The following is a 24457-nucleotide window of genomic DNA, read 5'->3' as shown; positions in this document are numbered from 1 at the left end:
ATAATAATAAGCAAATATTTACTAAATATAATAATAGGCTAATATCTACTGAATATATAATACTACTACTAATTATAGGTGAATATCAACTGAAATAGAATAATAATGATGATGATGGACTAATATCTACTGAAATATAATAATAATAATAATAATAATTATTATTATTATTATTATTATTATTAGCAAATATCTACTAAGCTCATCTAGTCCATCCCTTTCCATGTAGAGTTGGAGGGGAACCCCAAAGGTCATCTAGTCCATCCCCTTCCATTTAGAGTCAGAGAGTCATCTAGTCCACCTCCTTCCATGTAGTCAGGGAAGCCCCAAAGGTCATCTAGTCCATCCCCTTCCATGTAGAGTCAGAGGGTCATCTAGCCCACCCCCCTCCATGTAGAGTCAGGGAAGCCTCAAAGGTCATCTAGACAGCATGTAGAATTAGAGGGAAACCCCAAAGGTCATCTAGTCAGAGAGTCATCCAGTCCATCCCCTTCCATGTAGAGTCAGAGAGTCATCTAGTCCATGTAGAGTCAGAGGGAAACCCCAAAGGTCATCTAGTCCATCCCCTTCCATGTAGAGCAGTGGTTCTCAACCTGGGGTCCCCAGATGTTTTTGGCCTTCAACTCCCAGAAATCCTAACAGCTGGTAAACTGGCTGGGATTTCTGGGAGTTGTAGGCCAAAAACATCTGGGGACCCCAGGTTGAGAACCACTGATGTAGAGTAAGAGGGTCATCTAGTCCATCCCCTTCCAAGTAGAGTCAGAGGGAAACCCCAAAGGTCATCTAGTCCATCCCCTTCCATATAGAATCAGAGGGTCATCTAGTCCATCCCCTTCCATGTAGAGTCAGAGGGAAACCCCAAAGGTCATCTAGTCCATCCCCTTCCATGTAGAGTCAGAGGGTCATCTAGTCCATCCCCTTCCATGTAGAGTCAGAGGGTCATCTAGTCCATCCCCTTCCATGTAGAGTTGGAGGGAAACCTCCAAGGTCATCTAGTCCATCCCCTTCCATGTAGAGTCAGAAGGAAACCTCAAAGGTCATCTAGTCCATCCCCTTCCATGTAGAGTCAGAGGGTCATCTAGTCCATGTAGAGTCAGAGGGAAACCCCAAAGGTCATCTAGTCCATCCCCTTCCATGTAGAGCAGTGGTTCTCAACCTGGGGTCCCCAGATGTTTTTGGCCTTCAACTCCCAGAAATCCTAACAGCTGGTAAACTGGCTGGGATTTCTGGGAGTTGTAGGCCAAAAACATCTGGGGACCCCAGGTTGAGAACCACTGATGTAGAGTAAGAGGGTCATCTAGTCCATCCCCTTCCACGTAGAGTCAGAGGGAAACCCCAAAGGTCATCTAGTCCATCCCCTTCCATATAGAATCAGAGGGTCATCTAGTCTAGCCCCTTCCATGTAGAGTCAAAGGGAAACCCCAAAGGTCATCTAGTCCATCCCCTTCCATGTAGAGTCAGAGGTTCATCTAATCCATCCCCTTCCATGTAGAGTCAGATGGGAATCTCAAAGGTCATCTAGTCCATCCCCTTCCATGTAGAGTCAAAGGGAAACCCCAAAGGTCATCTAGTCCATCCCCTTTCATGTAGAGTCAGAGGGTCATCTAGTCCATCCCCTTCCATGTAGAGTCAGAGGGAAACCCCAAAAGTCATCTAGTCCATCCCCTTCCATGTAGAGTCAGAGGGTCATCTAGTCCATCCCCTTCCATGTAGGGTTGGAGGGAAACCCCAAAGCTCATCTAGTCCATCCCCTTCCATGTAGAGTCAGAGGGTCATCTAGTCCATTCCCTTTCATGTAGAGTCAGAGGGTCATCTAGTCCATCCCCTTCCATGTAGAGTTGGAGGGAAACCTCCAAGGTCATCTAGTCCATCCCCTTCCATGTAGAGTCAGAGGGAAACCTCAAAGGTCATCTAGTCCATCCCCTTTCATGTAGAGTCAGAGGGTCATCTAGTCCATCCCCTTCCATATAGAGTCAGAGGGTCATCTAGTCCATTCCCTTCCATGTAGAGTCAGAGGGTCATCTAGTCCATTCCCTTCCATGTAGAGTCAGATGGAAACCTCAAATGTCATCTAGTCCATCCCCTTTCATGTAGAGTCAGAGGGTCATCTAGTCCATCCCCTTCCATGTAGAGTCAGATGGAAACCTCAAAGGCCATCTAGTCCATCCCCTTTCATGTAGAGTCAGAGGGAAACCTCAAAGGTCATCTAGTCCATCCCCTTCCATGTAGAGTCAGAGGGGAACCCCAAAGGTCATCTAGTCCACCCCCTTCCATGTAGAGTCAGAGGGTCATCTAGTCCATCCCCTTCCATGTAGAGTCAGATGGAAACCTCAAAGGTCATCTAGTCCATCCCTTCCATGTAGATTCAGAGGGAAACCTCAAAGGTCATCTAGTCCATCCCCTTTCATGTAGAGTCAGGCGGTCATCTAGTCCATCCCCTTCCAAGTAGAGTTGGAGGGGAACCCCAAAGGTCATCTAGTCCCATCTTTTCCGTAATTGCTAGCCATAAAAGGCACGTCTTCCCAAGGTCCCAGACAAGTCCTATTCCTCTCATGGTTATTTATCAGTAATTACTCAATGCAATGCCCCAGCTGCTTAGGATTTGGGGGAGACGTTGTAGCTCCCTTTACTGCTTTGCTCTTTTCCTCCCCTGACATCTCGCTGTTGTGTGTTTGTCCACAGAATGCTCTCATTGATAGTGAAATATGCAAGTGTTTATCCATCCCGTGACACGATGTAATACAGTTTTTGCTCCTGGGTCACAAATATCCTTTCCTAATTGGTGCAGCACATCCTGATATAGCACATTTTGGAAGTTTTTCAATGAATATCTCAGAGTCTCAACCAGTTCAAGAAAGGGTTGCTGTGAGTTTTCTGGGCTGTCTGGCCATGTTCTAGAAGCATTCTCTCCTGACATTTCGCCCACATCTACGGCAAGCTTTCTCAGAGGTTGTGAGGTCTGTTGGAAACTAGGCAAGTGAGGTGCCTAGTATATATATATATGTGTGTGTGTGTGTGTGTGTGTGTGTATGTATGCCATCCCCTGCCACGCGTTGCTGTGGCTCACATGGGGGTTCTGTGTGGGAGGTTTGGCCCAATTCTATCGTTGGTGGGATTCAGAATGCTCTGTGATTGTAGGTGAATTATAAATCCCAGCAACTACAACTCCCAAATGTCAAGATTCTATTTTCCCCAAACTCCACCAGTGTTCACGTTTGGGCCGTGGCTTCTCTGTGTAGTGGATGTGAGAGTGGTCCAGCATTTCTGTGTTCTCCAATAATATGCTGCGTCCAGGTTGGTTCACCAGGTGCTCTGCTATGGCTGACTTCTCAGTTTGAGTGAGTCTGCAGTGCCTTCCACGTTCCTTGATCACAGCAATGCAATGATTCCAGCCACGAAAGCCTTTGACAACACAATTCGACAGAGTTGAACAGCGTGGGAGCCTCTGTTTCGGTCGACGCTGCCTTGGCTTGGCTGCATTTTTGCTCATTTGTCGTAAGATGGCAGCAGAGCCCCTCCTGTCCCACCTCAAACCTTGTTATTTCTTTTCCCATTTCTGCAAAACCTCTTCTGTAGTCTTCATACTTTTACAAGTTTAGATATGAGAGACCTTGCATCATGCTTGCTTGCATTAAATACAGTTCCCCAAATCTCCAATAGTGAAGGTAAAGGTTTTCCCCTTGACATTAAGTCGTGTTCAACTCTCCGGGTTGGTGCTCATCTCCATTTCTAAGCCGAAGAGCCGGCGTTGTCCATAGACACCTCCAAGGTCATGTGGCCAGCATGCTGGAGCTATTGAATGTTTCAACTGACCACCTTAATTCACACCTAGCTCCAACAGACAAGAGTCCTTTTTCCCACCCTGGTCATTCCACAGATATATAAACCCATTTTCCTGCTTCCAACAGACCTCACTACCTCTGAGGATGCTTGCCATAGATGCAGGTGAAACGTCAGGAGAAAATGCCTCTAAAACATGGCCATATAACCCGGAAAAACCTACAACAACCCAGTGATTCCGACCATGAAAGCCTTCGACAAAATACTAAATAAATAAATAAACCAGCGAGGCTTTGAAGCTGCAAGGCCATTCAATGCCAATCAAGGTGGCCAATGGCAACATTCACACTTGCATCAAATAGACAAGAGTTTTTCTCCCACCCTGGACATCATTATACATGTATATAAATGATATATAAACCCCACTTTCTTAGTTTCCAACAGACCTCACAACCTTTGAAGATGCCTGCCATAGATGTGGGTGAAACATCAGGAGAGAGTGCTTCTGAAACATGGCCAGGCAGCCTGGAAAATTCACAGCAACCCAGTGATGCCAGCCATGAAAACGTTTGACAACACATCTCACTTGCCTAGTTTCCAACAGACCTCCCAACCTCTGAGGATGCCTGCCATAGATGGAGGCAAAACGTCAGGAGAGAATGATTCTGGAACATGGCCAGGCAGCCTGGAAAACTCACAGCAACCCAATGATTCCGGCCATGAAAACGTTTGACAACACATCTCACTTGCCTAGTTTCGAACAGACCTCCCAACCTCTGAGGATGCCTGCCATAGATGGAGGCGAAACATCAGGAGAGAATGCTTCTGGAACATGGCCAGGCCATGAAAACCTTCGGCAACACATCTCACTTGCCTAGTTTGCAACAGACCTCCCAACCTCTGAGGATGCCTGCCATAGATAGAGGTGAAACGTCAGGAGAGAATGATTCTGGAACATGGCCAGGCAGCCTGGAAAACTCACAGCAACCCAGTGATGCCAGCCATGAAAACGTTTGACAACGCATCTCACTTGTCTAGTTTCCAACACTCCCAACCTCTGAGGATGCCTGCCATAGATGTGGGTGAAATGTCAGGAGAGAATGCTTCTGGAACATGGCAAGGCAGCCTGGAAAACTCACAGCAACCCAGTGATTCCAGCCATGAAAACGTTCAACAACGCATCTCACTTGCCTAGTTTGCAGCAGACCTCCCAACCTCTGAGGATGCCTGCCGTAGATGTGGGCGAAACATCAGAAGAGAGTGCTTCTGGAACATGGCCGGGCAGCCTGGAAAACTCACAGCAACCCAGTGATTCCAGCCATGAAAACGTTCGACAACACATCTCACTTGCCTAGTTTGCAACAGACCTCCCAACCTCTGAGGATGCTTGCCATAGATGTGGGTGAAATGTCAGGAGAGAATGCTTCTGGAACATTGCCAGGCAGCCTGGAAAACACACAACAACCCAGTGATTCCAGCCATGAAAGCTTTCAGCAATACATGGAAATGTTTATTAGAGAGATTGGATGTCTCCTGGATGTTGGAAGCGCCAACGGTGCTTCTTGTATGCGCTGAGTGTGACTACTTTTCAATGAGTGTGATTCCCCGCATTTGCCGCTGTCTCTCTTTGGGTGTCCTCATCATGCCTTTCCCTTCTTTCCCACAGTTTGAAATCCGGCAGCTGCGGGCTCACTTGGCTCAGCAAGACCTGGACTTGGCCGCGGAGAGGGAGGCCGCACTGCAGGTCCCGCACATGCTCAACAAGCAGTCCAGCAACCGGTACAAGGTTGTGGCCGCGGGAGGGGACTCGGACGACGAAGCCACCGAGAACATCATGGAGCTGCGACCAGCGCGAGGTGAGCACCGGACAGCCTGTCCTCTCCGCTTTGCTTTTGGCTGCCGGTCTTCCGATGTCAGGGGAGATGTTGCATCCCCGATGTCGCCAATATTTTGGGTTTGTCTTGGCGCACTGCAGGGCCGCTCTCTGCCCTTCTGGCTCTATTATTATTATTATTATTATTATTATTATTATTATTATTATTTGAAACACAACAAGATGAGTCCACAGCAGACACTCTGCTGGCTGTTGAATTGGATCACACGTCAGACAAGTGTTATTATTATTATTATTATTATTATTATTATTATTATTATTATATACACAACAAGATTAATACACAACAAACAAGGCCACTATGATGGCTTTTGTATTCAATCACACTTCCCAAGTGTTGTTGTTGTTATTATATATACAACAAGATTAATACACAACAAAGGTGGTCTCCTCCCCTCAGCTTGCTGTTTTTTTTTTCCTTGTCAGCCAATAACTTTGTTTTCCACAAAGGTGGTCTCCTCCCCTCAGCCTTTTTGTTTCTTTGAGGAGTTAGTAGGTTAGTCAGCCAATCACATGGTTTTCCACAAAGATGGTCTCTTCCCCTCAGCCTCTGTGTTTCTTTGAGGAGTTAGTAGGTTACTACTATTAGTGTGTGTATATATATGTGTGTGTGTGTGCACAGAGGCTTAAGAGATTGACAATGGCAGCCGCATGCTGTTTTTTTTCCTTGTCAGCCAATCACATGGTTTTCCACAAAGATGGTCTCCTCCCCTCAGACTCTGTGTTTCTTTGAGGAGTTGTAGGTTACTACTAGTAGTGTGTGTGCACAGAGGCTTCAGTGATTGACAATGGCAGCCGCATGCTGTTTTTTTTCCTTGTCAGCCAATCACATGGTTTTCCACAAAGGTGGTCTCCTCCCCTCAGCCTCTGTGTTTCTTTGAGGAGTTGTAGGTTACTACTAGTAGTGTGTGTGCACAGAGGCTTCAGTGATTGACAATGGCAGCCACATGCTGTTTTTTTTCCTTGTCACCCAATCACATGGTTTTCCACAAAGGTGGTCTCCTCCCCTCAGACTCTGTGTTTCTTTGAGGAGTTGTAGGTTACTACTAGTAGTGTGTGTGCACAGAGGCTTCAGTGATTGACAATGGCAGCCGCATGCTGTTTTTTTCCTTGTCAGCCAATCACATGGTTTTCCACAAAGGTGGTCTCCTCCCCTCAGACTCGGTGTTTCTTTGAGTTGTAGGTTACTACTAGTAATGTGTGTGCACAGAGGCTTCAGTGATTGACAATGGCAGCCACATGCTGTTTTTTTTCTAAGCCAAAGAGCCAGTGTTACTCGTAGACGCCTCCAAGATCATGTGGCTGGCATGACTGCACAGAGGCTGAAGTGACTGACAATGGCAGCCGCATGATGTTTTCTTTCCTTGTCAGCCAATGACATGGTTTTTTGCAAAGGTGGTCTCCTCCCCTCAGCCTCTGTGTTTCTTTGAGGAGTTAGTAGCTTAGTACTAGTAGTCTGTGTGTATACATGTGTGTGTATGCACAGAGGCTGAAGTGATTGACAATGGCAGCCGCATGCTGTTTTTTTTTCCTTGTCAGCCAATCACATGGTTTTCCGCAAAGGTGGTCTCCTCCCCTCAGCCTCTGTTTTTTGAGGAGTTAGTAGGTTAGTACTAGTGGTGTGTGTGTGTGTATATATGTGTGTGTGTGCACAGATGCTTAAGTGATTGACAATGGCAGATTGACAATGGCAGCTGAATGCCAGTGATTGACAATGACAGATTGACAATGGCAGCCGTATGCTGTTTTTTTTTCCTTGTCAGCCAATCACATGGTTTTCCGCAAAGGTGGTCTCCTCCCTTCAGCCTCTGTATTTCTTTGAGGAGTTAGTAGGTTAGTATTAGTAGTGTGTGTATATATGTGTGTGTATGTGTAATGTTCATTTGTGTGATTAACATAACTCAAAAACCACTGGACAAATAGACACCTCCAAAGTCATGTGGCCAACATGACTGTATGGAGCACCGTTACCTTCCCTCCACAGCAGAACCTATTGATCTACTCACATTCGAACTGCTAGGTTGGCAGAAGCTGGGGCTGACCGCGGAAGCTCATGCTGTTCCCCGGATTCAAACCACCGACCTTTCAGTCAGGTGAGGGTGACACTGAAGGGCAAAACTCCCATTTTCCGGACTAGTTTCCCCTCTCGCACCCACATCCGTACTTGGAAAAGAAGTCCAGACTTGCCTCGAAGTGCGCCTGAGCATCCGAAGCGCACTTAAGTGTGCTAATGCAATGTACAGACACTCAGGAATGATTTATTGTGCTTGCAGACCTATTATGTTTTATGCATGACCAAGCCTCTGCAAAGAGAGAGAGAGAAATCCCTTTATATGCTGGTGGCAACTTGGAAACATACGTCTCGAAAATCTAAAAGCCCCGGCTCTCTCCGAAGCGCCGTCCTCCTCCTCCTCCTCCTCGCGGCTCCGAAGTGCGCCTCGCTCGTGTCCATTCCTAATGTAACCCTCAAGGAACATATGCATAAATTATAAAGTATCCTCGGGAGGAAAGCGCTACGAAATCGTATATTTTTTAAGGGGGGGTAAATGGATTAAAGGAGGCGTTTGCGTAAACTCAGTTTGGAAAGGAACTGGATGTGATCGCACAACACAACAAAAGCTCTCTGCTGTGGAAACTTGAGGGAAAAGGCGTTTTGTGGGAAGATAAAGAGGAAAATAGCATTCGGAGAAACTTCCCCAAATGACGGCACGCTTCTGTACATTTAAGATGCAAAGAATCAAAGCTGAAGCTCAAATGGACACTGCACAACACCCAACACAATCACAACACAGCATTGCATTAGCACACTTAAGTGCGCTTCGGATGCTCAGTCGCACTTCGAGGCAAGTCTGGACTTTTTTTCCAAGTACTGATGTTGGTGCGAGAGGGGAAACTAGTCCAGAAAATGGGAGTTCTGCCCTTCAGTGTCACCCTCCCCTGACTGAAAGGTCGGTGATTTGAATCCGGGGAGCGGCGTGAGCTTCCGCTGTCAACCCCAGCTTCTGCCAACCTAGCAGTTTGAAAACATGCAAATGTGAGTAGATCAATAGATACCGCTGTGGGGGGAAGGTAACGGTGCTCCATAAAGTCATGTTGGTCACATGACCTTTGAAGTGTCTATTCGTCCAGTGGTTTTTGAGTTATGTTAATCCCACAAACGAACATTACACACACACACTACTAGTACTAACCTACTAACTCCTCAAAGAAACCCAGAGGCTGAGGGGAGGAGACCACCTTTGCGGAAAACCATGTGATTGGCTGACAAGGAAAAAAACAGCAAGCAGCTGCCATTGTCAATCACTTCAGCCTTTGTTCACACACACACACATATATACACACACACTACTAATACTAAACTACTAACTCCTCAAAGAAACACAGAGGCTGAGGGGAGGAGACCCCCTTTGCAGAAAACTATATGATTGGCTGACAAGGAAAGAAAACAGCATGCGGCTGCCATTGTCAATCACTTAAGCCTCTGTGTGCACACACACACACACATATACACAACATCCAACACAATCACTATAGAAGCAAGGAATCAAAGCTAAAGCTCAAAAAGTCACTGCACAACCTCCAACACAATCACTCTCTAGGAGGCGTTTTAGAGAAGTGTTTCTCAACCGGAGGGTCAGGACCCCGGGAGGCGGGGAGGTCATGTGGGGGCATCAGAGGGGTCCCCACAGACCATCAGGAAACACAGTATTTTCCATTGGTCATGGGGGTTCTGTGTGGAAAGTTTGGCCCAATTCTATCATTGGTTGGGTTCAGAATGCCCTTTGATTGTAGGTGAACTATAAATCCCAGTAACTACAAGGTCAAGGTCTATTTTCCCCAAACTCCACCAGTGTTCACATTTGGATATATTGAGTATTTGTGCCAAGTTTGGTCCAGATCCATCACTGTTTAAATCCAGAGTGCTCTCTAGATGTAGGTGAACTACAACTCCAAAACTCAAGGTCAATGCCCATCAAACCCTTCCAGTATTTTTTATTGGTCATGGGAGTTCTGTGGGCCAAGTCTGGTTCAATTCCATCACTGGTGGAGCTCGGAATGCTCTTTGATTGTAGGTGAACTATAAATCCCAGCAACTACAACTCCCAAATGTCAAGGTCTATTTCCCCCAAACTCCACCAGTGTTCACATTTGGGCATATTGAGTATTAGTGCCAAGTTTGGTCCAGATCCATCATTGTTTGTGTCTAAAGTGCTCTATGGATGTAGGTGAACGACAACTCCCAAACTCAAGGTCAATGCCCACCAAACCCTTCCAGTGTTTTCTGTTGGTCATGGGAGTTTGTACCAAGATTGCTTCAATTCCATCATTGGTGGAGTTCAGAATGCTCTTTGATTGTAGGTGAACTATAAATCTCAGCTACTACAACTCCCAAATGGCAAGTGTATTTTCCCCAAACTCCACCAGTGTCCACATTTGGGCATATTGAGCACTTTAACGATTAGATCTCAGTGCTTTGGAATTATGGAAGCTGTAGTTTGTAAGGAGGAAGGACAAAGGATTGCCTATCCACAGATGGCTTCCAATATCACTAAAACGCTAGGTGTGCAGTGCATTATTCTGCCCATATCCCTGATTGTGTCCATGGTCCTGTTGTCCGTGGATGTCAACCCTTCACTTAACTGAAGACCGACAGGTCGCAGGCTCGAATCCTGCGTGAGCGCGGATGAGCTCCCTCTCTCAGCTCCATCTCCTCACGTGGGGACGTGAGAGAAGCCTCTTTGAATCCTTGGAGAGTGCGGATGAGCTCCCTCTCTCAGCTCCAGCTCCTCACGCGGGGACGTGAGAGAAGCCTCTTTGAATCCTGGGAGAGCGCGGATGAGCTCCTTTTCTCAGCTCCAGCTCCTCACGCGGGGACGTGAGAGAAGCCTCTTTGAATCCTGGGAGAGCTCGGATGAGCTCCCTCTATCAGCTCCAGCTCCTCACACGGGGACGTGAGAGAAGCCTCTTTGAATCCTGGGAGAGCGCGGATGAGCTCCCTCTCTCAGCTCCAGCTCCTCACACGGGGATGTGAGAGAAGCCTCTTTGAATCCTGGGAGAGCACTGATGAGCTCCTTTTCTCAGCTCCAGCTCCTCACGTGGGGACGTGAGAGAAGCCTCTTTGAATCCTGGGAGAGCGCCGATGAGCTCCCTCTCTCAGCTCCAGCTCCTCACACGGGGATGTGAGAGAAGTCTCTTTGAATCCTGGGAGAGCATGGATGAGCTCCCTCTCTCAGCTCCAGCTCCTCACGCCGGGACGTGAGAGAAGCCTCTTTGAATCCTGGGAGAGCGTGGATGAGCCCCCTCTCTCAGCTCCAGCTCCTCACGCGGGAATGTGAGAGAAGCCTCTTTAAATCCTGGGAGAACGCGGATGAGCTCCCTCTCTCAGCTCCAGCTCCTCATGCGGGGACGTGAGACAAGCCTCTTTGAATCCTGGGACAGCGTGGATGAGCTCCCTCTCTCAGCTCCAGCTCCTCACGTGGGGACGTGAGAGAAGCCTCTTTGAATCCTGGGAGAGCACGGACGAGCTCCCTCTCTCAGCTCCAGCTCCTCACGCAAGGACGTGAGAGAACCCTCTTTGAATCTTGGGAGAGCGCGGATGAGCTCCCTCTCTCAGCTCCAGCTCCTCACGCAGGGACATGAGAGAAGCCTCCCACAAGGATGGTAAAACATCAAAAACATCCACTGAGCAACGTCCTTGCATACAACCAATTTTCTCACACCAGAAGCGACTTGCAGTTTCTCAAGTCGCTCCTGACACGATAAAAAAAAACCCTGCCAGACTTTGAGCCTCGAAATTGGGCCTCCAAGATGATGTCAGCTCCACCTGGGCCTACAAAACATTACAAGCAAAAGCATAAAACAGGCAGCGATTTGCGGTGCCAAGCCCAAGCCCCTGGAACCCCTTCCCGGTTTGGAGTCCTTCCCTTCGGCCTGAACAATGGGCTTTTTAGAGAGCGGAGCGACCGAATGCACGGGAAACGGGATACTCCCTCCCGAGCCCAGCGAGATTTTCCCTCTCCTCGCAAGGAACAATGGCCACATTCAGCCTCGACCACTTGACCATGAAGGCTTGCGAGATTCCAAGAGAAATATTAGATTTCGCCTGATTTCTCCTCTCCCGGCGCCGCCTCCTTCGCGTGATATTTTTATGGCACAACCCAGAAGTTAAAGCTCCAGAGGGAGCGGCTCTGGTTTGCGGTGTTGCGTTTCCATAGGACCTTGTTTTCAACGTTTTTGGCATCGCGTGGTGCATGCGGCAAGTAACAGCAGCTCAGTATATACTGCAAAACAGTACGGCAACACAGATAACACAGACCTCATAACCTGTGAGGATACCTGTCATAGGTGCGGGTGAAACATCAGGAGAGAATGCTGCTGGAACATGGCCAGGCAGCCCAGAAAACTCACAACTACACAGATAACTTTCGACACATAGAATCATAGAATCAAAGAGTTGGAAGAGACCTCATGGGCCATCCAGTCCAACCCCCTGCCAAGAAGAAGGAATATTGCATTCAAATCACCCCTGACAGATGGCCATCCAGCCTCTGTTTAAAAGCTTCCAAAGAAGGAGCCTCCACCACACTCCGGGGCAGAGAGTTCCACTGCTGAACGGCTCTCACAGTCAGGAAGTTCTTCCTCATGTTCAGATGGAATCTCCTCTCTTGTAGTTTGAAGCCATTATTCCATTGCGTCCTAGTCTCCAAGGAAGCAGGAAACAAGCTTGCTCCCTCCTCCCTGTGGCTTCCTCTCACATATTTATACATGGCTATCATATCCCCTCTCAGCCTTCTCTTCTTCAGGCTAAACATGCCCAGCTCGTTAAGCTGCTCCTCATAGGGCTTGTTCTCCAGACCTTTTATCATTTTAGTCGCTCTCCTCTGGACACATTCCAGCTTGTCAATATCTCTCTTGAATTGTGGTGCCCAGAATTGGACACAATATTCCAGATGTGGTCTAACCAAAACAGAATAGAGGGGTAGCATTACTTCCCTAGATCTAGACACTATGCTCCTATTGATGCAGGCCAAAATCCCACATCTCTGCAGTTGCTTCTGCTTCATCCCTGCCACAATTCATAGGTTTAAATACTTGTTTGCTTCGAAAAGTGCACCTGAAATCTTATTCTGAGAGAGTTGGTGGTTCAGAGAGTGTCCAACCGGGTTGACGTTCACCCAAGACATGTGAAGCCACAAACAGACCATGCAGTAGGTTTTTCTGGATTCATCCTTGCCTTCAACTCTGCTCTCTAGATGCATCATCAGTGGGGTCTATATGGTCTCTGACTGCAGAGTGAACTACAGCTCCCATCATGGTTTGTCAGTCCCGTCCACCCCCCCCCCCCCAAAAAACCCTCCAGTATGTTTAGTTGGTCATGGTGGTCCTGTGTGCCAAGTTTAGTCCCGGTCTATTGTTGGTAGGGGCCAGGGGGGAGTCTCTCATTTGGTATCAGCCTGGGTTTGAGCCTGCCACTTTTGGACTCTCGCTTGCTGAGGTGTTCCAGCGAGTGTCTCTGTAGATCTTAGAAAACTTTTTTTTTTTAGTCGTTGACATGCTGGCTGATACCCAAACAGAGGATGGGCTGGAGATGTCACTGCCTTGGTCCTTTCACTATTGGTTGCTACTTCCCGGCGGATGTCAAGTGGTGCGATACTGGCTAAGCAGTGTAATTTCTCCAGTGGTGTAGGGCGCAGACACCCCGTGATAATGCGCCATGTCTCATTAAGAGCCACATCTACTGTTTTAGCGTGGTGAGATGTGTTCCACACTGGGCATGCGTACTCAGCAGCAGAGATAAGGAGGGACGAAGGAGGAAAAGCTGATTACGAATTTGCACAAATCTGCAATATGCCCAAATGTGATCACTGCAAGGATGTTGCCCAGGGGACATTGCCCAGATGTTTTTATGTTTTATCACCCTTGTGGGAGGCTTCTCTCGTGTCTCCGCATGAGGAGCTGGAGCTGATAGGGGGAGCTCATAGGTGCTCTCCCCGGATTCGAGCCTGCGACCTTCAGTCAAGTGAAGGGTTGACATCCACAGACACAGGCCTTGGCAACAGGACCATGGACACAATCAGGGATATGGGCAGAAGAATGCACTGCGCACCTAGCATTTTAGTGATATTGGAAGCCATCTGTGGATAGGCAATCCTTTGTCCTTGCTCCTTGCAAACTATAGCTTCCATAATTCCAAAGGACTGAGATCTAATCGTTAAAGTGCTCAATATGCCCAAATGTGAACACTGGTGGAGTTTGGGGAAAATACACCTTGACATTTGTAAGTTGTAGTTGCTATGATTTATAGTTCACCTACAATCAAGGAGCACTTTGAACAACACCAATGACGGAATTGGGCCAAACTTCCCACACAGAACTCCCATGACCAACAGACAATACTGTGTTTTCCGATGGTCTTTGGCAACCCCTCTGACACCCCCCTCGTGGACCCTCCCCCCAGGGGTCCCGATCCCCAGGTTGTGAAACACTGCCATAGAGTTACATTGGAGGTCCTTGAGAGGCCCATTAATACTGTATTTTGTAGAGCACGAGGAAGTGAAATTGTGGATACTGAATCCACAGATAAGGGGCTCACTCTATAATGATTTTTGTAGAAGTGGGTCGGAGTGTCTACGTTGTGAGTGGCCCACCTTTCTTAAGTTTGAGAGAGCCTTCTCCCTGCATTTGCTGACAGTCATGGATAACCCCCGAGCATCCTTTTGTAGCAACGTCTACCCTGGCGGCTACACGGCATTTAGAGTATCAATTATGGATGATGGAAACGCGGCGCGTTTGGACCGCAGAGCACTGGGAAAGCCTTGCCAGGGACCCCCGATCGGAGGCTCTTGCCTTGAGCTACACCCAGGCTCCTTTCTAAACTCCGACATTAGCAGACAGCCCACCTCTGACTGGAGGCATTTAAAGATCAACAGAGGCCAGGAAAGCTTTTAGAGAGGCAACGGAACCAGGAACGCGGCCACGTTCCCTTTCAGTGTCAGCTCCGATTGCCGTCTTGGGTGCGCGGCTATTTCAGGTACCCGGCGCTTAGTGGTTTGGGCCTTGTTTTGCGGGGAAAGTGTGCCACGGAGAACATCTGTTTCTTTCACCTGCAAACCACAGTGAAGCCGTACATAGCCACAGAAGCCCCAGGGGCAAGCGAGGAGGAGGCTCCGCTCAAAGGAGGGAAGGGGAAGGAAGGGGCTCGGCGATGAAACGCGGCATCAGAAGGAGCGCTTAAAAAGGGGGGAGAGGCTTTTAAGGAACATGATATGCCACAAAGGGGGCTGACCAACCAACCGGGTTGCTTGTCGGCTTGGGTGTTCCTTAATGTGCTTTTTGTAATCCTGTGTAAGGACTTCCATTTCGGCCGCATGCGGAAACTCTTGATCTTCTTTGCGTATTTCTGGTGGAACGTGTTCACTTTTTTCAGTTTCCATACCGAATGCGCAATAACTGCATCCAAAGTTGAGGTGCTTTTACCTTTTTTCTGGCTTCCCTTTCTGCCACATTTCTGCACAATTAGTGTTTTTGTCCCGTTTCCTTTGGGATATATTTCAGAGCAAGTTTTTTTTTTCTAAATTACGATTGGTGTGTCCAAAGAGAAGCTTTGTGCTCCTCGGAATAAGAGACATCTTGCAACTGTGACCAAAGGCCGATCTTGTCCAGCACTTCGTCCATGTTGGCTAGACTGGTGCCAATTGGACAAGGCGTTAAAAATGGACAATTTCCATTTGTTCCCATTCCCAAGCAATATATTCGGGTCATGAATATTATTAGACTGAGTCATCAAAAACAGTGGGTTCCCAATATATTCGGGTCATGAGGATTATGAGACCGATTCATCAAGAACAGTAATTCCCAACCCATAGGCTGTGGCCCACTGGTGGGCTGCAAGACCTAAAATATGATCCACGGCCATGGGTGTGTGCTGCCGTTGGAGGACAGGAAGAGAGAGAAGGACAGAGAGAAGGAAGGAAGGAAGGAAGGAAGGAAGGAAGGAAGGAAGGAAGGAAGGAAGGAAGGCAGCACTGTTGCCTTCCCCTTCTCGCGGCTTCCATGGCACCATTGGAGAGTGAAAGAGAGAAGGAGAAGGAGAAGGAAGGAAGGAAGACAGCGCCATTGCCTTTGCCCTCTTGTGGTTTCCCTGGCACCATTGGGAGAGAGCGAGAGAGGAGAGGGAAAGAAGGAAGGAAGGAAGGAAGGAAGGAAGGAAGGAAGGAAGGAAGGAAGAAAGACAGCGCCATTGCCTTTGCCCTCTTGTGGTTTCCCTGGCACCATTGGGAGAGAGCGAGAGAGGAGAGGGAAAGAAGGAAGGAAGGAAGGAAGGAAGGAAGGAAGGAAGGAAGGAAGGAAGGAAAGCAGCACTGTTGCCTTCCCCTTCTTGCGGCTTCCACGGCGCCGTTGGAGAGTGAAAGAGGAGAAGGAAGGAAGGAAGGAAGGAAGACAGCGCCATTGCCTTTGCCCTCTTGTGGTTTCCCTGGCACCATTGGGAGAGAGCAAGAGAGGAGAGGGAAAGAAAGAAGGAAGGAAGACAGCAAGGTAGCACCATTGCCTTCTCCTTCTCACGGCTTCCTTCCACTGTGCTGTTGGAGAGTAAAAGAGAGAAGGAGGAGAAGGAGAAGGAGGGAGGGAGGGAGGGAGGGAGGGAGGGAGGAAGGGAGGGAGGGAGGCAGGCAGGCAGGCAGGCAGCACTGTTGCCTTCCCCTTCTCGCAGCTTCAACAGTGCCATTGGAGAATGAAAGAGAGAAGGAGAGGGAGGAAGGAGGGCAGTGCCATTGCCATCTCGCAGCTTCCCTGGCACCCTTGGAGGAAGAGCAAGAGAGAGGAGAGTCCTGCAAAGTAGCAGTAGCAATACTAGTTATTATTTTACTGACACAAAATCACAGTATGTCACAGCAAACGAGATCTATATGCTGGATTTCATATCACAAAATCCCAAGTCGAACCCTTCCCAAGCGTCTAGGACTGTGTGATGTATTTTCGAATGATGTGCGCAGATCCAAGTCAGGTGGCCTTGTGCAGTTGACAGATCGTGATTTTTGTCCATGTTGATGGTTTCAAAATGCTGGCTGAGCTCTTTTGGCACGGCACCCAGTGCGCCAATGAACACTGGGACCACCTGTACTGGTTGATGCCAGAGCTTTTGCCGTTTGATTTTGAGGTCTTGATAGTGGCTGAGTTTTTCCTGTTGTTTTTCCTCAATGCGACTGTCACCTGGAATGGCGACATCAATAATCCAGACTTTGTCTTTTCCACAATGGTGATGTCTGGCATACTGTATTCCAAAACTTTGTCAGTCTGGATTCAAAAGTCCCACAGTATTTTTGCATGTTCATTTTCCACAACCTTAACAGGTTGATGATCCCTTTACCAGTTCTTGACACCTGGCAGGTGGTTCTTGTGACATAAGTTCCAGTGACTCATCTGGGCCACAGAGTTCTGCCTCTGTTTGTAGTCCCTTTGTGTGATTTTCTTGCAGCTGATGAGGAGATGGTCCATGGTTTCATCAGCTTCCTTGCACAGTCTGCATTTTGGGTCTGTTGTTATTATTATTATTATGAGGGACAGGGCCTTCCTTCTCAGCGGTGGCCCCTTGGCCGCGGAACTTTCCTAGGGATATTAGATCGACCCCCTCTCTCTTGACCTTCAGAAAAAGAGTAAAAAAAGTGGTCCCTGGTCCAAGTGGTCCCTAGTGAAGTGGTCCCTGGTGAAGTGGTCCCTGGTCAAAGGGGTCCCTGGTCAAAGGGGTCCCTGGTCAAAGCGGTCCCTGGTCAAAGTAGTCCCTGGTCAAAGCAGTCCCTGGTCAAGTGGTCCCTGGTCAAAGCGGTCTCTGGTCAAAGCGGTCCCTGGTCAAAGCAGTCCCTGGTCAAAGCGGTCCCTGGTCATGTGGTCCCTGGTCAAAGCGGTCTCTGGTCAAAGCAGTCCCTGGTCAAAGTGGTCCCTGGTCAAAGCGGTCCCTGGTCAAAGCGGTCCCTGGTCAAAGTGGTCCCTGGTCCAAGTGGCCCCTGTTGAAGTGGTCCCTGGTCAAAGTGATCCCTGGTCAAAGTGGTCCCTGGTCAAGTGGTCCCTGGTCAAGTGGTCCTTGGTCAAAGTGGTCCCTGGTCAAGTGGCCCCTGGTCAAAGCGGTCCCTGGTCAAAGTGGTCGCTGGTCCAAGTGGCCCCTGTTGAAGTGGTCCCTGGTCAAAGCGGTCCCTGGTCAAAGCAGTCCCTGGTCAAGTGGTCCCTGGTCAAGAGGTCCCTGGTCAAAGTGGTCCCTGGTCAAAAAAAGGTTGGGAACCACTGATGAAGAGTAAGATTATCACTGGCTGTAATCCTTGATGAACGTAACCTGGTCCTAGCCAGTGAGAACCTGACTCTTGAGGAATATATCTAACCTCCATTTGTCATCCATCCCTAGACATAGTCAATGCCGTTATTTAGCTGCAGACTGTGTGAAGAAATATGTCTTGAATCTGTGATCATTTTGGGCAACCCCACAGGGACCTCGTATTAGGAGACAGGCAGAAGATGTCCTTCTTGTTTGCCTTTTCGACTCCATGAATTCTTCTATGTCGCTCCGTTAAGTCTTCCCTTGCTTTCCTCTTTCGGAGAATCCTTCTGGCCTTCAAAAAGGGTTTGCTCCCTCTTTTCCAATCTGGTGGGGTTGGTTTTGAGGCTGCAACCCTGCACAATATTCCGTGTACAGTCTTATCAGTATGAAGACATTAGGATACTTACTACACACATATCTCTATCCATACATAGCCATCAAAAGTCACCTGAGTAATGCATACTGTTTGTGTTTTTGGAAGTCTCCAGATTATGATGTGTGTTGGTTCTCAAAAAACCCAGTATTTCTCCAGAGTTTTGCAATTGACCATTCTCATTTTACATTTCAGAGGCGATGGTCAAAGACGACATGAACAACTACATCAGTCAATACTACAATGAGCCCAGTAGCGGTAAGTCTGGAATCAGGAACTTTTGACTTGCCCTAATATACACATACACATGGTGGCGCAGCGGGTTAAACTGCTGAGCTGCTGACCGAAAGGTAGCAGACGGGCAACTGGTGCAACAGAGGAGTTGTGTGCTCCCTGTACACAGCTCTGGTGAGGAATCTGGCGACCACCCATTGGACTACTTGGAGCTTCCAAACAGTCTTCAAAGGCAACCCCACGTAGAGCACATTGCAGTAGTCTATTCGGGATGTAACCAGAGTGTGGCCAAGTCTGTTATGTGTTTGTAAACCCTATCTATTCCATCAGAGCTGATGCATAATAATCTATATAAAAATGTAATGTTCGTTTGTGGGATTAACATAACTCAAAAACCACTGGACGAAATGACACGAAATTTGGACACAACACACCTAACAGGCCAACGAGTGACCACTCATAAAAACACTGAAAAATACAGCAGAAGAGACTTAAAAAGCCAAAAAAAATACATTACAACGCATGCGCAAAATCACATATGTACACACACATATATACACATATAGACAAATATATTCAGACATAGACACACACACACATATGAACACACAAAACACATACACAGGTACTGCTCTGGCGGGAAGGTAACGGCGCTCCATGCAGTCATGCTGGCCACATGACCTTGGAGGTGTCTACGGACAATGCTGGCTCTTCGGCTTAGAAATGGAGATGAGCACCAGAGTCCCAGAGTCAGACACGACTGGACTTAACATCAGGGGAAAACCTTTACATTATTATTATTATTATTATTATTATTATTATTACTATTATTATTATTATGACATCAACTTTAATGTAATAGATCAGGTTCACAAACACATTAACAGATCCAGTTCACAGCCAGATCCAGTCATCTGATGTATTTTTGGATGAAGGTTCTGTTAAACAGAAGTTGGAGAGCTTTTGTATGTTTTGTGCAGAACTGTCTGGACCAGAGGCTTCCTTCCTTTTTCCTTCTGGAAACCCCTGGGCTCCCCATGAAGCCAATCCTAATGATTTTAAGGTTCATTTGCCCTTTGAGGTCTGCCTAGTTCCATTTAAGAGCAGGGCATCTCAGATGGAAACGGAGCAGGAGGGAATGCGCGTCTCCACCGGGGAGGAGAAGAGAGCTTCACGCTGAGAACCTTTGAAAGGGGTGAAGCCCAACGAGAGGAGGATAAAATAACGCAACACCCGCAAAGATTACAGTTAGAGCAGTGGTCACTGGGTCACAATCCAAATGGATTTCTCCCCCCCCCCCTTTCCGTCAGTCCCATACATAAACCTACCTTGAGAAGTCTATGAAGAGTCAATGGATATTATTCTGAAATGTCATACACCCAAAGCACTTTGCCTTATTTTGTGCTCGGATGGGGGATTCTGTTACAAAAACACAATTTTTCATTTGCCATCTCTTAATACTGCAAGTAGTTGGGCTCCATCCTCCAAACTGAGCTGTCAAGAGTCTTAGTACACAAGAGAGAATGTATTAGTCTAAAGATGGCATGGGTAAACTTGGGCCCTCCAGGAGTTTGGGACTTTAATTCCCATTATTCCTAACAGCCTAGGTCCCTTCCTTTCCCCCCTCGGCAGCCTCAGTCCCATTATTATTATTATTATTATTATTATTATTATTATTGTAAGGTTCTCCCCCTTTTCCTGCTTGTGTGTAGACAGCGGCGTTCCGGAAAGCGCTATATTATTATTATTATTATTATTGTTGTTGTTGTTGTTGTTGTTGTTGTTGTAAGGTTCTCCCCCTTTTCCTGCTTGTGTGCAGACAGCGGCATTCTGGAAGGCGCTATATTATTATTATTATTATTATTATTATTATTATTATTATTATCATTATTATAAGGTTCTCCCCCTTTTCCTGCTTGTGTGTAGACAGCGGCGATCCGGAAGGCGCTATATTATATTATCATTATCATTATTATTATTATAAGGTTCTCCCCCTTTTCCTGCTTGTGTGCAGACAGCGGCGTTCCGGAAGGCGCTATATTATTATTATTATTATTATTATTATTATTATTATTATTATTATTAGGTTCTCCCCCTTTTCCTGCTTGTGTGCGACAGCAGCATTCTGGAAGGTGCTATATTATTATTATTATTATTATTATTATTATTATTAGGTTCTCCCCCTTTTCCAGCTTGTGTGTAGACAGCGGCGTTCTGGAAGGCGCTATATTATTATTATTATTATTATTATTATTATTATTATTATTATTAGGTTCTCCCCCTTTTTCCTGCTTGTGTGTAGACAGCGGCATTCCAGAAGGCGCCATATTATTATTATTATTATTATTATTATTATTATTATTATCATTATTATAAGGTTTTCCCCCTTTTCCTGCTTGTGTGTAGACAGCGGCGATCCGGAAGGCGCTATATTATCATTATCATTATCATTATTATTATTATAAGGTTCTCCCCCTTTTCCTGCTTGTGTGCAGACAGCGGCGTTCCGGAAGGCGCTATATTATTATTATTATTATTATTATTATTATTATTATTATTATAAGGTTCTCCCCCTTTTCCTGCTTGTGTGTAGACAGCGGCGTTCCGGAAAGCGCTATATTATTATTATTATTATTATTATTATTATTATTATTATTATTATAAGGTTCTCCCCCTTTTTCCTGCTTGTGTGTAGACAGCGGCGTTCCAGAAGGCGCCATATTATTATTATTATTATTATTATTATTATTATTAGGTTCTCCCCCTTTTCCAGCTTGTGTGTAGACAGCGGCGTTCCAGAAGGCGCTATATTATTATTATTATTATTATTATTATTGTTATTATTATTATTATTAGGTTCTCCCCCTTTTCCAGCTTGTGTGTAGACAGCGGCGTTCCAGAAGGCGCTATATTATTATTATTATTATTATTATTATTATTATTATTATTAGGTTCTCCCCCTTTTCCAGCTTGTGTGTAGACAGCGGCGTTCCAGAAGGCGCTATATTATTATTATTATTATTATTATTATTATTATTATTATTATTATTATTATAAGGTTCTCCCCCTTTTCCTGCTTGTGTGCAGACAGCGGCGTTCCGGAAGGCGCTATGGGTGTCATCACGACGGCCGCCATCGACGTCCACCACCCCAACATCTCCTCTGACCTCTTTACCGTGGAAGTGCCAATGAAGATCGTGGGGAGCAACGGAACGTCCACCAGCGTGGCCTCGGGCAGCGCCTCCCGCTCCACGGACAGCTCCGTCACGCGGGCGCAGAGCGACAGCAGCCAGACCTTTGGCTCCTCCACGGACTGCAGCACCACCCGGGAGGAGTCCTCCGAGTACTGCCCCTTGGAGCGGGCCGGTGCCCACGCGCCCCAAGGCAACCCGGCCGGCTCGTCCTCCTCGTCGTCGTCCTCCTCCGCCCACAGCAGGGTCAACAACGCGGTGGTGCAAGAACTGCTCTCGTCGCTGTCCGACGATTCCTGCTTGACGCAGAAAAGACTCGACCCGGTCAACCTGAAGCTGCCCAGCCCGGCCGGGTCGACCAAAGCCAGCCCGGAACTGGAGCACCGCATGAACCTTTACAACAAGAAGAACCAGGAAAGCTTTGGCGTGTTTCAGATCAAGCCGGTCATCCACTTCCAGCAGAACGCGCCCATGATTGACAAGTATACGTCTTTGGAATCCAAAGAGCAAAAGTTAAACAGGGTCCCGGATTCATAGTCCTTTTGTTGCCATGGGGAGGGAGGAGGGGGGCCTTCTAGAGCTTTAAGGGGGGGCTGCCAAACCATCCCATAGATCGGAGTAAGCGGAAAATTCATTTTTAGAAATGCATGAGTTGTTGGGTGAGCCAGCCCGAGAAACGTCGACGTTGCTACCATACAAAGCCGCCCTCAGGCGTCACCCCCCAAAGAAGAAATGGGGCTGGGGGGAGCCACAAACCAAGACCTCAAAGATGTATAGATTCTTAACACGTTTCTTTTTCTAAAAAGAGAACAAAAACGGCATACGTAACTCCCACTATTTTTATGAAACTCTGGACAATCTTCTATCAGGTCAGGTTTCAGCAGGGTACGGCGTCCACAGGGGGAAACACATCTCTCCGAACACAATTTCTTACGGTTTTCCTTTGTACGTGACAGCGATAACAAAAAATACCCCTTTGTATAAATATGGCAATTATTTTTGTTCTTCCTGGGGGAAAAAACAAACATTTTTTCAGGGAGCACTTTGAATGATGCGGATCAAAGACATCGGGGAGGGGAGCAGAATCCCTTTTTATTTTTAGCATGAACTTTGGGGGGAAATATTTTGACAAAACTAATTGCCTCCAAGACAACACGACAGATGGACATTTTACAAATGTTGTTTTCATTAAAAGGGTGTCTTTTTTTACAAAACAAACCAAAAAAGTGTGCTTTTTTGGGTCATAATGGAACTAGTATTGGGTAACGCTGTCTAGGCATACCGGGATGGCCTATTCTGGTAGGCGCAGCAGATTAAACCGCTGAGATGTTGGAACAGACTCCTCAACCTCTGAGGATGCCATCAAGTGATAATAAAAGTGGTTAGAGGTTTGAACCTCGGACCATGGAGCTCAACCCGCTGGGTGACTAGGAACGTCCCACTTTCTCAGTAGTGGGTTAAACCCTTGTGTCGGCAGGACTGAAGACTGACAAACGACTTGAGAAACTGCAAGTCGCTTCTGGTGTGAGAGAATTGGCCGTCTGCAAGCTCATCCACTCTCTCTCCGGATTCGAATCCGGAGAAAGAGTGGATGAGCTTGCAGGTGGCCAATTCTCTCACACCGGAAGCGACTTGCAGTTTCTCAAGTCACTCTTGACATGACAAAAAAAAAAGCTCCCTGTCAGCTCCAGCTCCCCGTACAAAGAGGACATGAGAGAAGCCTCCCACATGGATGGTGAAACATCTGGGCAACATCCCCTGGGCAACGTCCCTGCAGACGACAACATCCCCTGGGCAACGTCCCTGCAGACGGCCAATTCTCTCATACTAGAAGCGACTTGCAGTTTCTCAAGTCACTCCTGACATGACAAAAGAAAAGCTCCCTCTGTCAGCTCCAGCTCCCCATGCAAAGGGGACATGAGAGAAGCCTCCCACATGGATGGTAAAACATCTGGCCAACATCCCCTGGGCAACGTCCCTGCAGATGGCCAATTCTCTCACACTAGAAGCAACTTGCAGTTTCTCAAGTCGCTCCTGACATGACAAAAGAAAAGCTCCCTCTGTCAGCTCCAGCTCCCCATGCAAAGGGGTCATGAGAGAAGCCTCCCACATGAATGGTGAAACATCAAAACATCTGGGCAATGTCCCTGCAGATGGCCAATTCTCTCACACTAGAAGCGACTTGCAGTTTCTCAGGTTGCTCCTGACATGACAAAAGAAAAGCTCCCCAGTGATTCCAGCCATGAAACCCTTCGCCAACTAATTTGGAATGTAAGGTGCTAAAAACGTGTTTAATTTTGGCCCCCTATTATAGTCAAGTTGTGCGGGCTTGCTTGAACACCCAGCTCACCCAGGTGAGTCGTACGAGAAGTTAAGCAGGAGTTAAGAGTACGACTTTGGTGCTACTTCTGATCTGAATCCCAAAGAAGGAGTAGATGTTGCTGCTCGCCTGGTAAACAGAAGGGACATTCGATCCCTGTCCTAGCTCTCCTACCCTTTTCTGTAACTCAATACCTCGGGCTGGAACACTTCTCCCGCTCCCAATGGTGCAAGCCGTTTGTCGCAACCAGATGCAGCCATTCATCATTGCAAAGCATCCCTAGGTTTCCATTTTCCAAACTGTCCCTTGTCGCTTCCAACTCTGTCTTTCTCAGCCTAAGTGTCCTCGACAGGACATC

The 24457-nt window shown here is 47.3% G+C and overlaps 1 protein-coding gene across 5 annotated transcripts in view; it reads left to right on the top strand.

The window, feature by feature from the left end:
- TMEM266 (transmembrane protein 266) overlaps positions 1 to 23020 on the top strand; it is a 112244-nt gene extending 89224 nt beyond the window's left edge. For all 5 annotated transcript variants that reach the window (XM_067471277.1, XM_067471280.1, XM_067471276.1 and 2 more), the window contains 3 exons: positions 5447 to 5636; positions 18550 to 18612; positions 21676 to 23020. In XM_067471277.1, coding sequence (XP_067327378.1) covers positions 5447 to 5636; positions 18550 to 18612; positions 21676 to 22316 — 894 coding nt within the window. In that variant the 3' untranslated portion in view covers positions 22317 to 23020. The remainder of the gene's footprint in view (positions 1 to 5446; positions 5637 to 18549; positions 18613 to 21675) is intronic.
- The last annotated feature ends 1437 nt before the right edge of the window (positions 23021 to 24457 follow it).

The sequence above is a fragment of the Anolis sagrei genome, chromosome 9 (genome assembly GCF_037176765.1).
Source record: "Anolis sagrei isolate rAnoSag1 chromosome 9, rAnoSag1.mat, whole genome shotgun sequence".
NCBI classification, from domain to species: domain Eukaryota; kingdom Metazoa; phylum Chordata; class Lepidosauria; order Squamata; family Dactyloidae; genus Anolis; species Anolis sagrei.
This window is presented reverse-complemented; position numbering and strand designations above follow the sequence as displayed.